Below are 14,277 nucleotides of genomic sequence, written 5' to 3' on the forward strand. Positions count from 1 at the left end.
TTTTTTAGTAACAACACATGTGTGTTTCTTTTTTATTCTTTTTGTTGTTTCCTTGGAATTTTAAATGCCTTTCAGCTCATAAACTTAATAAAAATACCACAGCATATTTTTTCAAAAGAATTTTCTGATCCAAGGAACTATTGCTTAATCAGACGGCCTGATGTTGGATTTATTTTTGCACTTCAGAAAAATTCTTCCTTAGGCAATGTCACAAAGATGCTACCTTAAAAATTCTTTAAAAAATAAATAAGAAAGAGATGTTCTTCTTTCTAAAAGATTGGAAAATGATATCTGGTTTGAAAAATAAGGCAAGAGAAACGTTAGTAACAAATTCCCAAATCCAAGATGTAGACTCTTTGAACAAAGGAAAATATTTTGTATTTTATGCTTGAGTTCTGTTCTAAAATATTCAGTTGTCTAAATGTATAACTCTATATGAGGAAAATAGTTTGGAAGTTTCTCAGAAGAAACATCTGCCTGACTTATGGTCCTTCATTCATTTCTTAAAAAGTCTATCATTCTGTTATCTAAGATCTAAACAGAGGTGAAGCTGTGCACTCCAAAACTGAGTATATATAAATGAAGTTATCTCGTTTTATTCCTTTACAACAAAACTTGATTGGATTTATTGAAGTGTTAATTTTCCCATCTGTCTAGGGTGGTATGATATTAGGTTGAGGTGAATATCTTAAGAAAAGCTAAAATAAAATAATGCACGCTTTTCTAAGAGGCTTTTCCGATAGACTCTTAAAAATGAAGTCAGAAAGATGAGAGGAATGAATATCAGCAGCTAGAAAAGAATGAAGTATACCTGACTCTTCTTTCTAAGACAGTTTCCTTGGTAGCCCTGAAAAATAATCATGTTGGAAATTTGAGGTCAGTGGCGTTAAGGAGTAAAGGATTATCTAAATCCTTATCTTCTGAATGATTCATATGACTCTGGTGTTAGACTTGTTTGTTCTGAACTGTTGTGTTGCAAAACAGCACATAATAGAAACAACCCTGCACTGACCACTGTGCAAGAATTGTTGAAACCCCTGCTCTGTCACTAAAGAGCTGTACATTGTTGGGTGAGTCATTCTTTGGTTTCTTGGTTTACACATTACACATAATAAAGGGGTTGGAACTATGCAGAACACCCCAAGAAGACTGTGCCAGGGAAGATGCTGAGCTGGTAGGACTTTGCTCCTTCTTTTCCTGCTTGAATCAGAAAAGATCCTTGCATGGCTATTTAACATAGTAGCTTCTATATAGGCTTTTTTGAGACAGAAAGCTTAGCCTTAAAAAAGCATTAGCTTGGATGTTTCTAAATTTATGTTAGCCTTACAAACTGTGACTCTCTAAAATGTATTTGTCCATTCACTAATTCAGTGAAGTTTATGAGTTCTTTCAATGAGAGAACTCTGCCAAGAACTCTGCTAAGCCTTAGGGACACCATGGGGAATGAGAGGAGCAAGGTTCCTGATCTCAGATTTGATAATATCATGGAGAAAACTGACATTAGACAAGATCATTGAAGGTTGTGATAAATGCAATGATGAAAATAAACAGGCTGATGATAAAGAACAACTGGTTAAGGGAAGGGGGAAGCTAGTATGGATAGAGAAACTATTTACACCAGGGCAGTGAGGAACGTCTTCTCTAGATAGGGGAGGATTGAATTGAGACCTGAGGAGTGAAAAGGAGCCAGTCATGCAGAGAACTTTGGGAGATCCTTCAGGGTAGATAGAATAGCAAGGGCCAAGATGTGGAGGTGAGAATGATCTAGGTATTTTTGGAAAAGTTAAAGGAAGCTATTATAGCATAGTGAATAGTGAAAAGTTGTTTGGATAAGCTTGAGGAAATAGGTAGAAAGCAGATCATGAAGGACCTTTTAAACCATGGTAAAAATTTGGGTTTTATTTAAAGTGTAGTAAGAAGCCACTGAAAGGTTTCAAGCAGAAGAAAAACATTGTCTCTGATGGGAGCACTCTCTATAACTTCCAAACTTTGCTTAACAATGTCTAGTGTTATTGGCTATCGCAAGGGATAAAATAAATTCCAAGAAAAAGAAATAGATAAAATAAATTTGAATTACCAAAGCATGTGATGTACCAAGACAATTAAATGAGGGAAAGAATGGTCTTTTCAACAAATGATGCTCGAACTACTGGATATCCGCACACAAAATAATTAAGTTGGATCCTCCCTTATATTATACACAGAAATTAACTCAAACTGTGTCATAGACCTAAATGTAAGAGATAAAACTATAAATGTCTTGGAAGACACCATAGGAGTAAACCTTCATGACCCTGGATTATGCAAAGCCTTCTTAGATAACACCAGAATTACAAGTAATAAAAGGAAAAATAGATAAATTGTACTCCATTAAAATTAAAAGTTTTATGCATCAAAGAGCACCATCAAGAAAGTGAAAAGACTCCCATAGAATGGGAGAAAATATTATTTGCAAATTGTATATGATAAGGTACTGGTATCCAAAATATATAAAGAACTCTTACAACTCAATAATAAAAAGACAACCCAACTGAAAAATGAGCAGTCTTTAAACAGATATTTCTCCAAAGAAAATATACAGTTGGCAAATAAGCACATGAAAAGATGCTCAACATCATTAGCTGTTAGGAAAATGCAAATAAAGCTACAATGAGATACTGCTTCACATCCACTAGGGTGGTTATAATAAGGAAAAGAAAACAGAAAATAACAAGTGTTGATGAGAATGTAAAGAAATTGGAATCCTTATACATCATTGGTGGGGTGTAAAATTGTGCAGCCATTTTGTAAATCAGTTTGGCAGTCTCTCAAAATGTTAAAAACAGAGTTACCATTTGACCCATCAATTCTTGGTATATACCCAAGAGAACTGAAAACAGGATTCAAACAAAAACATTTACATGAATGTTCATAGCAGCATTATTTATGATAGCCAAAAAGTAGAAACAACACAAATGGTCATCAATTAACAAATGTCTATTAGTTAATGTAGTATGTTCACACAATGGAATATTATTTGGAAGAAAAAGAAGTAATATACTGATCCATGCCACAACATTGATGAACCTTGAAAACATTATGCCTAGCAGCCAGTCATGAGAGACCACATATTATATGAAATGTCCCAAATAGGCAAATCTCTAGAGACAGGTAGTGAATTAGTGGTTGCCTAGGGCTGGGGAGGTTGGGAGGAAACTGGTAGTGACCGCTAGTGGGTACAGGGTTTCTTTTTGGGATGATGGAAATTGATTCTAAAATTGATTGTGGTGATGGTTGCACAACTCTGTGAATATACTAAAAACCATAACCTGTACACTTTAAATGGATTTATAATATGGTATGTGAATTATATCTCAATAAAATTGTTTAAAAAATATATGTGATGTGTTACTTCTGAGACAATACAGCTACTCTCAACAAAGTTTAAAATAATCAGTAGGGAATCCCAAATGCTTCCTCTGTGTTATAAGTAGGCTGAACATCAAGCCAACTATTATCTGTCAACATGACATTTATTTAAAAGCATTCTTATTTCTTTAATCATTGAAGAAATCTATTAAAACATGCACATTGTAGAAACTGCTGCTTTTTTTTCCAGTCTCTTCTGCAAGCCTCTAATTATACAAATGGGTTGCAGTGCGTCTTGTTAAACTTTTAAAACCCAACATTTTGGAGCAAAATATTACTTACACATTTCAGAACAAGCACGAAAATAAACCAGCCTAATATCAATGGAGGTTTACCACTCCCCAAAAGAAAAACAAACTATCTTTAAAGAGGAAAAAAGTGAACAGAAGAACCAGGGGAGATCTTTCTGATTATAATGACAGAAGAAAATGCAGCTTAGAGCACAGGTAACCCCTTTTCTCACACATAATGAGCTCTTCAAATATGTACGAAAGTTTACTGTGCAAAAGGTTCCTAGTAGATCCATATGTTCTATTTCCTAGAAGCTAAAAGTTAGTATAAAAATCTGCCACTACCCTTTGCCTTTTATTCACGAACTTTGGTTTTACTTCCAACAGATAGTAAATGTTCTTTAAGGTGTTATTTATTTACAAATAAATACCTAGCAGACTAGCTACTGTCTGATTAAGGCTAAATATTTTCTACTTTGGGCATGCATTCTATCATTCATTTATTAAATATTTATTAAGCATCAGTTACATGCTGGACACAGTTCTGGGCACTAATGTTACAACAATGAACTAAACAGACAAGGTCTCTGCTGTCATGCAACATGTAGTGTGGAAAGGCAGTGTGAACAAGAATAATAATTTCTGATAGTGATAAGTGCTATGAAGAAAATAAAACATAGTAATGGGATAGAGAATGTCCTGATAAAGGGGCTACTTTAATTGGGATGGCCACAGAAGGATTACATGAGGTTACATTGAGCCAGATGCCTAAGGATAAGAAGCCAGTCATGTGAATATCTGAAAAAAAGCTTTCTAGGCAGAGGAAACACCTAATGCAAATGCTGCAAGGTAGAAAGGGCATTTATTAAATGCCCTATTTAAAAAAAGGGTGGTGGTGGTCAAGTAGCCAGAGTATAGTAAATAACTGGGAAACACAATGTCAGAGAAATAGGAGGGAGGCAGATCATGTAGGGGATTATAGACCATGATGAGAGGTTTGAAGATTACTCTACTTGCAATGGACAGCCATCTGGAAGGTTTTACACAGGGAGAGATGCTTGATTAACATTGTTGGTGATCATTTGTGTTATTTCGAAGAAATGGAATGTAAGGGTAAAAGTGGACCAAACCACTTAGAAGTCTGTGGCAGTCGTGTAGATGAAAAAATGATAGGGTGGTTTGGAATGCAGGGGAGCAATAGAGAGAGTAAATAATGATCAGATTCAAGACATCTTGGAGATAGAGTTGACTGGATTTGCTCATGGTTTAGATGTTGAGAAAGAGGGACAATATAATAAAGAATAAATCCTGGTTTTTAGGCAGAGCAACGGAGTGGTTGATCATACCATTAAGTGTGTAATAGGGTTACAAGTTGGTACTTACACATTTGCAAATATGTAATTTCTTTATTTCAGGTTCATATGGTTTTCCTCACAAGCCCTAACTTACTGATTAGTGAGGAGTGGTTGGGGAATTGGGGGAGACAGAGAGAAAATTTTTATATCCAATTCAATTGAAAGCTTAATCTGTTCCTGTAATTTAGTCGTCTCTTTAGGTAGTGCTCAGACTCTTATGATGCTTAGTCTCTCAGATGTACCCATCTTCCACCTCCCTCTTTTACTCCTTTCTAATATTGAGTCTGTGTTTGCTGTGGTGACAGAGACGAGGAGGCCTTAGATCTAGAGGCAGGTATTATTCACACTGATTGGGACGTGATAATGTCCCTTGTCAGTTTGCTTACTGCCCACCCTCGTGGCCTTTGATGATGATGTCTCTAAACTGGTAATTTTCATTTCTTTTTGGGGGGTGTTCCCTTGCTTAAATAGCCTGTCAGCCTCTGCTAATCATTAGATCCCTCTGAGGTCTGCTGTGATTTTCATTCAGCTCTAGCCCAAGCAGTCTGCTCTTCAGCCCTTACTACAGAGCCACATCTTCCTAGAGTAATGGCCACCGAAACACACATGCAAGCTCCCCAGGTGTTTCTTAGTTCCCTTCTACATCATATAGGAATCAAGGAGTAGCTCAGGAAAATATAACAATATGGTCTTCCTCATTTTGACTTTGCTGAGCAACCAAATTGATATAGCCATAAACCATGTGATAGCTAGAGAAAAGCTACCTTTTCTGAATCCTGAATGAGTAGTAGGGAACAAGGGTCTCTTTCTGCCAAAACTCAGAATGAGGGAAATCTGAACACCAATGTCTCTCTGTCTCCCTCTTTGCCTTCCCAGATTCTCCTGGGGGCAAAGAAAAAGTCTTAAGCTTTCTCTTTACTTCCCCTATGTCATATCCTCGTCCTTCTACCATCTAGTAAGATCCTTAGAGTTCTACTATGATAAATGGAAAGTGTGTCTTCTCTACAGTTTAAGACAGCCTTGTGTGCTGGGTGCCCCAGGCTCAGCTTGTGAAATGTTAAAGTTAGAAACAAAGAAAATAGAAACATCATCTCTTAATATATTCAGCCCCTGTACATATGAATCCCTTGGGCTAAATAGGATGAAGTCCATGTAATCAAAAAGGCAAAATAGAAAAGTATTTTAATAATTTTCAAAATATTGCCCTGTTAACAAAGGAGATGGGGAAAACTGAGAAGCAGTTTAGGGGTTCAAGGAGGGAATTCCAAGAGTTCAGTTTGGGACACACAAAGTTTAAGATGCCCATTAGAAATTCAAGAAGAGATGTTGAAGGTAGATCAGAACGTCAGTGGTGCAGTCAGGACAGGTGATATAATTTTAGGAAACATTAGAATGTAGATGGTCTTTAAAGCCACAGGGACAGGATGAGATCACCTAAAAAGAGAAAAGAGAAGAGGGCACTCCAACATTAGATGCTTGGGCAGAGAAGGAGCCAGCATATAAGGAGATATAAGTAAGTGGAAAATCGGGGAAGTGTGCTGCCATAAAAACAAAGGTTTAAAAAAGTTTCAAGAATGAAAAAGAAGTTTCCGATAAAATGAGTTGGATTACCAGCCATTGGAGATGGCTATATGGAAGTCAGTTGGTGACCTGAAAAAGAGCAATTTCAGAGGTGTGGTAAGAACAAAAGCCCAAATGAAGAGAGAACGAGAGTAAGGAAATGGTGACAATGAGCATAAACAAGTCTTTCAAAAGTTTTTCTGTGAAGGGGGAGCAGAAAATGTTGCTAGAAAAGTACATGAGAAATTGAATGAGAGAATGGAAAAGACAAAAGGAAGGTAGGAAGGAAGGGAAGAACATGAGATCAAGGAAGGATTTTTTTAATGAGTAATATTTAGCATATTTGAATACTATTGGAAATGATCCAGTCAAGAGAGAAAAATTAATAGTGCAAGTGAAAGGGGGATGTGAGAGCCTTGAATAGGTGAGAGGACATAGGCTTCTTATACGTGTAAGTGAGGAGCTGGCCTCAGGCAGAAACAGAGACACTTCTTTTGTAAGAGAAGAGAAGCAGAATATGTGGGTGCATAAGTAAGTGTATTGGAAAGTTGGGTGTTGGGAAGAGGAGATGGCTCTTGTTTAATTGCTACAATCTCTCAGATATGAAGCAAGGTTATTAACTTGAAAATGAGGAGGGAATGGAGGTTTGAAGATAGAGATGAATGTGTAAGTCATCTTTCAGAATAATAACAAATGTCTCAATTATACACATTTGTGAAACTTACTTATGCTTGTCACTTATGTCAGAGCTGTTATTTTTGCATTATCCACAAATTTTTCTTAATATTTAAATATATAATGTTTAAATATTAAATATATGATATTTAAATATATAACTTACAGTGATGCCTAAACTAAATTGTTGGTTGGCAGGTAGCATTGCCATGCCATGGTTTTCAGCTGATACCTGAGTATTTGAATTCAGTACCATTTTGGAGTACTGACAGGATAAAGGGATTTATGAATTCCCTGTTAGTATTGCAACAAAGGTCTAACATATTTTTTTAATTATAAAATTAAGTCGCATATTTACAAATTGAAGAAAAACTATCATCTCAATAGATGAAACAAAGAGCATTTAGTGGGCTTCCCTGGTGGCACAGTGGTTGAGAGTCTGCCTGCCGATGCAGGGAACACGGGTTCGTGCCCCAGTCCGGGAAGATCCCACATGCCGCGGAGCGGCTGGGCCCGTGAGCCATGGCCGCTGAGCCTGAGCGTCCAGAGCCTGTGCTCCGCAACGGGAGAGGCCACAACAGTGAGAGGCCCGCGTAACGGAAAAAAAAAAAAAAAAAAAAAAATGCATGTAGTAAAATTTAACTTCCATACATTGACTATGATACTTAATGGTGAAACTTAAAAGAAATGAGCAAAGGTCACTACTATTTACCATTTCTATTCCCCATTTACTCAGATTCCTAGCCAGTAGAGTAAAATGAGAGAAGTAATCTACAGACAGATTATTAGAATTCATGAGAGTTTAGCAAGATGCTATATATAAAATTAATATACCAAAAAAAGATTCCATTCTTTTCTACCAGCAAGAAACAGAAAACTTTTAAAAATACAATTTAAAAATAAAATCCAATACAATCAGCAAAAATTAAGTACCTAGGAATAAATCTAACAAAAGATTTGCAAAATTTTATTGAAAAAAAAGTGTGTAGTAGTTTATTAACAAAGATCTAAATAAATGGAGAGATATTTCATGGATAGGAAAACTCAATATCAAAAAAATTTAACCCTCCTTATAAGTTCAGTACAGTTTCAGTCACAATCTCTACAGGATTTTTTTATATAACTGGATTGATGAAAAGTGGTTTTAAAATGTGTGTGGAAGATCAAAGGTCCAATATCAAGACAGTTTTCAAGAACAGGTTGTTGATGTTGGTGGGGAGTGGTATTTGAAAGGGAGAACTTGCCCTACCTGATGTTGTAACTTATTATTGAAGCTAGTCATTTAGTCAGTGTCATTCATTCACAGATAGACAAATGGACCAATGGAAATAGAATGTAGACGCAGATCTAAGTATATTTTGAAACTTAAAGTTTAATAAATTGATTATGCATTGCAGATTTATAAGGAAAGGATGAAATATTCAGTAAATGGTACTGGTACAATTGGTTATCCAAATGGAAAAAAACAAATCTCTCCTTCACATCAAAGTACAAACACACAAAAGAATGAAATCCCAATTAGATTAAAGACCTAATTATAAAAATCAAAATTTTAAATTGGAGAATATTTTATGACCTCATGGAGGAAGGGGAAGCAGTAAGGATCTCTTAAACACTAAAAAAATAAAACAAGAAGAAAATATTGATGAATTTGACTACATTAAAACTTCAAATTTCTGTTAGTGAAAAATTATAGTGGACAAAGTGAGAAAATAAGCTCCAGGCTGGGAAAAGAGATTTGTGATATACAGAATGAATGAAATACAAGTATCAGGACATTAAGGACAGCCCAGTAGAATACTGGACAGAAGATGGGAACTAGAGATTCACATATAGATGTTGAATTACTGTATGAATAGATATTCATTCCTCCTTAATAATCAGGGACATGTGAATTGAAATCCCAAATAATACATCATTTTGCTCCCTTGAGACAGACAAATTTTAAGTCTGATAGTACCAAGCATTATGGAAGATTTGGAGTAATTGGAACTATTAAACGTTGCTTTGGGAATATAAATTGGCAAAAGCACTCTGGAGAACAAGTTGGCAAAATCTTGTATACTGAAAGGTGCATATATCCTACAAGCCAGCAATTCAACTCCAGGGTATATACCCTCGCCCAAAAAACTCTTGAGATGGGCACATAGTGATATGTACAAGAGTGTTTATTGCAGCATTATCTGTAACAGAAAAAACAAAAAAACTACCAAAAATTCTTCACTAGGAAAATGGTTGAATAAGTTGTGGTTTGATAACAAAATGTAATCCTGTAGGAGTGAAAAAAAGTGTAAGTAAAGTAGAGACACTGAATAATTTCAAAAACAAAATGTTGTGTTCAAAAAATTTCAAAAGAATATATAAAGTGTGATACAGCTTATTGAAAGCTTGAAAAGATGCAAAATAACCATATAATATTTGGGAATATATACAAATGGAGTGAAAGTATAAAGAAATGCATGTGAATGATAAACAAATTGAGGACAATTGTTGCACCTGAGTGAGGGGGGAAGGTGATGTGTCTGCTAACAGTTGTATGTGTGTGTGTGTGTGTGTGTGTGTGTGTAGCTTCTGTTTCTTAAAGTGGGTGGTAGGTACATGGGTGCTCATTATACCTTTTAATATCTTCTATATATATTTATATTTATATATATTTAAATATTACATAATGCACTTTAAAAAGACAACAGAAATTAGTGAGGACTGACATTTATTGAGCTCTTCAGTATGTCTATTCCTTTCTAAGCTTTGAATGCATTATCTCATTCAATCTTAGTAACCCTTTGAAGAAGTATTAATATATCCCTGCTATATAACAGGAAACTGAGGACTTTAGAAGTCAAACAGTCTACTTATGGTCATATAGCCGTTAGGTGACAGAGCCAGAACATGAAAGTACAGCTGTCTGACTTAAATGCTCATATCGTTAACCTCTATGAATGTTAATCAGCCTCTCTTAAAAAGTCCACGTTAACCACAAAGAAGTCTCATGTTAGTGCAACTATCATTTCAACCTCTGGATGCAGCTAGAACTACAGCAGTAGAACTTAACCACTTTGGCCTCTAAATTCAGCGGACTTTCTGAAGCTAGAAGAACATTTGCTCAGGAGCACAGGGCATGACTCATTTCCTTAGGTATCTGTTTATTCGTTCAACAAATATTTATCAAGAGCCTCTGCAGCACAGTGGTAAACCACAATTTATTTCTTGTCTGCATCATTTTTGCAGTTTGCCAAGCTTTGGGACACAAATTTGAAATTTTCATTTCCAACTAATGCAAGGAATGCTATGATTAATTATTAGCTATTTTAGAACTTGCAGTCTGGCTTACTATGGATCTCATTTAAGCCTAACCATTGTTGACCTGCAAATTCACATGACATTTAAAATATTTTAGCCACTTCTTACTTTAATAAAGTGTTTATTGAAAACTTTTAGTCTACTTTTGTCTAAACAAAATACAAATTGAAGTGAAAATATTGTTTTAAACAGTTTGATATGACTGTCTCTTTTCTCTCCATGTATTTCCCCTCTCTCCTTTTTTTTCCACAGATCAAATAATATTTGCTTAATCTTACACTTCATCGAGGTTTTAAAATTCTCCTTGACAGTATGTTAGATATACGTTATAATATTATACATTCAACAAGATGTTGAACCCATACTAGCTCATAGAACTGCTGAAATGGATGCATTTGGGTTAACTTTAATTACATTATCATTAATTCAATGGGTGTACTAAAACCAAGTTGTTTTCCCTCTGTAGTTAAGAACAGTTTAATTTGGTCTCTCTTGGCCAGTTTGTTTATATGAACTTTACTCGCTAGTAACAGCTGGGCTTCTAAATCATCATGACCTCTTTTAAAATAATTATACAAACATAATATTGTTAAGAAGTAACCCTTGTTTTTACTTAGTGTTCAATTCAGTGATTATGTGATATAAGTATTTAAACATTCTTTCTAGTCCTATCTTTAACAATGTATTTCCTTTTTCATACTCGATATTCAGGGACCTGAAGGAACAGTGGGACTGCCAGGACAAAGAGGTCGTCCAGGGAAGAAGGTAATTTTTTTTTACGTCTTTTTATGCTGGTTTTCTTTCTTCTGACGTGCCCAGAGCTCCATAGCATACTGTGGTGTTTTCATTTGCACTGGAGGTAAAACAATAAAGAACGATAAATTTGGCTTAAAAGGCACATTTGTATAAATTAATATTTAATTCCACTTAGGAGTGCTTATTACCTTATTACTTATTATCTGAAGTCAAATTTTCTACTTTGTAGTTTCTGAAAAGATCTTTGCCTTTTCTTCTCCTGTTTACCTTAGTAGACCATGGACAGGAAAAGAGAGAAAAGAAAAATACTATATACCATTTGTGCTATTTAGTAACAACATTAGTAAAATATTTAGGGGAGAGAAATATTAGAATTGTTTTTGGGTTTGTTTTAATTGTACTTTTCCAAATTGAAAAGGTTAATGATTGATTTTATCTTTCCTATACATTAACAAAGAAACACAAAACAATATGTTTTATTTGCTTCCTTTACATTTTACTAAGAAAACGTGATGCCTTTGTAGAATTTAGCACAATATAATGAATAATTCATCCTTGGATAGAGTCAATAATTTGTTCAAGTATTGGTGAGACATAAAAATGATTTTCACATTGTACTACAACAGTTTTGAATATATTTACTATAATTAACTACAAATTACACCATATTCTAGTTCCCAAAATCAGATCTGTCATTTCTGTGAATATGCACCTAGTCCATCTTTTTCATAATTTGGGGGCAGTATAAGATAATAAAAGATAAAAGTGAATGAGGTAAATTTTAGTTGCCATTCTTACCCATGAAAATAAGCCCAATATTGAAGTGTCTTTTCATCAAACATAATGTTATGTCTAAATGATTTTACAAGAAGGACAGTACAGGTCCTTACAACAGCTTGTGTCTTTGGGAAAGCCTGTGAATTATTATGAATAACCAAAAATTTCCTGACTGTGATCACTGTTTAATTTTTCTTTGTATCTACTTGATTATCAATAATAGAACAGGTTGGTTCCAACATGCAGAAAATGAATTATAACATTTAATGTTTAAAAGCTGCTGTACTTTGGTATTAGAGAATGATTAGTTAGCCTATTGGAAAACAGAAGGTAACTAGTTTTCAGAAGGATGTAAAATCATACAAAAACGTTACAGATTTTTAAACACAAACTCCAGCCAAGTAAGTGATGATACTGAGTATACAGAACTGCACACTAGAGCCTTTTTGCATTAGAAAGATCTTTGGGGCATTGAAATTCTCTGTAGAAACAGGTTTCTCATAGGGCCTGTGTTTTCTCAGGTCAGGAATAAATACACGCATGCATGCATTCGTACATAAATGCATAACAAATTTCAAAATAATAAACTTGGTTTATTTGTAACTCAACATGAGCACCGTATCTTCCCTGCTTGTTTGGCCAAAATTTTTAATATTCTTTTTTCCAAAATTACTTTTAGTTATATCTTTAAGGTAAGCTAGGTAGCGATGGTATGTTATTATTGTCAGTGGTGGTCTGTAGTACTATTAAGTTAAAGCAAAGTTACGATTTATAGAATTTTGCTTACAGAATATCCTCTGGAGCCATTCAGGTATATGATATAGTTAATTAATCTGAGTATAAGTTTGTTTTTTTCTTACTTTTCTCTCTTACTAATGGCATCCACAGGGTGACAAAGGACAAATGGGGCCCACAGGAGAAATTGGAAGCAGAGGTGCTCCTGGACAAATTGGGGAAAGTGGTCCTAAAGGTGCCAGAGGAACTAGAGGTGCTGTGGTCAGTATTTGATTTGTCTCCAGAACTGAGTTCACTGTGGATGGAAAAGAAATGTATCCGTGTCCTAAAGGCTCTGTCCCTTGATTAATTTTACAGAGAAAGCAATAGTTCCATTGAAAAGAATCTACCTCCATGGGATGTGGAGAATTGTAAGCATTCCACAGTACTTAAATGGCTTAGTGGTTTCTGGACATGAAAGAGGAAAGAGGGAAAAAATTCTCAAAATGGAAATAAAATATGAAATAAGGTTTTAAAAAATCAGATTATAACTCCTAAGTAGGAAAGTATATATGCCTTGTACTTGAAATCAGGATTTAATATCTGTATAAAATTATGCTGTCATGGTTGACAAATTGCTTTGAAAATTACTTGAAAATGGGTTTTCTTTATATGCTTGGACTCCACATGCTTATCTGGAGATTATTTTTCTAACCAGCTGTGATAAGTCTCCAAAACATCTACTAATTTTTAATCTTTTGTATGAATTCTACATGATGTTGGAAACAAGGTAGCATGATGCTTTTGAACCTGTAATAGCAAAATTATATTGCTAATATATTTGGACCTGTTCAGAAAGTCACAGCAGAAGAGTTGCAAAATATTTAAGAGATTATCCAATTTAGTCTTTTGACTATTTCATAAACTTATTTGCAAAATGCGTATGTATTCACTATCTCCATTTTAATGTCACAAGTGACTTTTCACAAAGGCCTTCTGGAGAGCATTGCATAATCCATCTGTTGTCTGAGGAACATTTCCCTCAGGCTCATTTTAAGTGTTCCATTCCTTACTGCCATCTTACTATTCCAGGTCATTCTTACTTTCTTTTATTTTAATTACTAATATTTTCCTATCTTTGGCTTATGTATTCAAAAACATTATATAATGTGATTGATTTTTAAATATTTTTCCAGTTTTATTGAGATATAATTGACATATAGCATGTATAAGTTTAAAGTGTACGGCATAATGCTTTGATTTACATACATCATGAAATGATTATCACAATACGTTTAGTGAATATCCATCATCTCATACAGATATAAAATTCAATAGAAAAAATACATCTTTTTCTTTGTGATGAGAACTCTTGGGATTTACTCTCTTAAGTTTCATATATAACATGTAGTAGTGATAATTATGCTTATCATGTTGTACATATATCCTGAGTACTTATTTATCTTAGAACTAGAAGTTTGTCCCTTTTGACTGTCTTCATC

At 34.6% G+C, this 14,277-nt stretch overlaps 1 protein-coding gene across 1 annotated transcript in view; it reads left to right on the forward strand.

The window, feature by feature from the left end:
- COL24A1 (collagen type XXIV alpha 1 chain) overlaps nucleotides 1-14,277 on the forward strand; it is a 392,516-nt gene that overhangs the window by 289,299 nt on the left and 88,940 nt on the right. The window contains exons 38-39 of the mRNA XM_004262981.3: nucleotides 11,240-11,293; nucleotides 12,950-13,057. Coding sequence (XP_004263029.1) covers nucleotides 11,240-11,293; nucleotides 12,950-13,057 — 162 coding nt within the window. The remainder of the gene's footprint in view (nucleotides 1-11,239; nucleotides 11,294-12,949; nucleotides 13,058-14,277) is intronic.

This window comes from Orcinus orca, chromosome 1, assembly GCF_937001465.1.
Source record: "Orcinus orca chromosome 1, mOrcOrc1.1, whole genome shotgun sequence".
NCBI lineage: Eukaryota > Metazoa > Chordata > Mammalia > Artiodactyla > Delphinidae > Orcinus > Orcinus orca.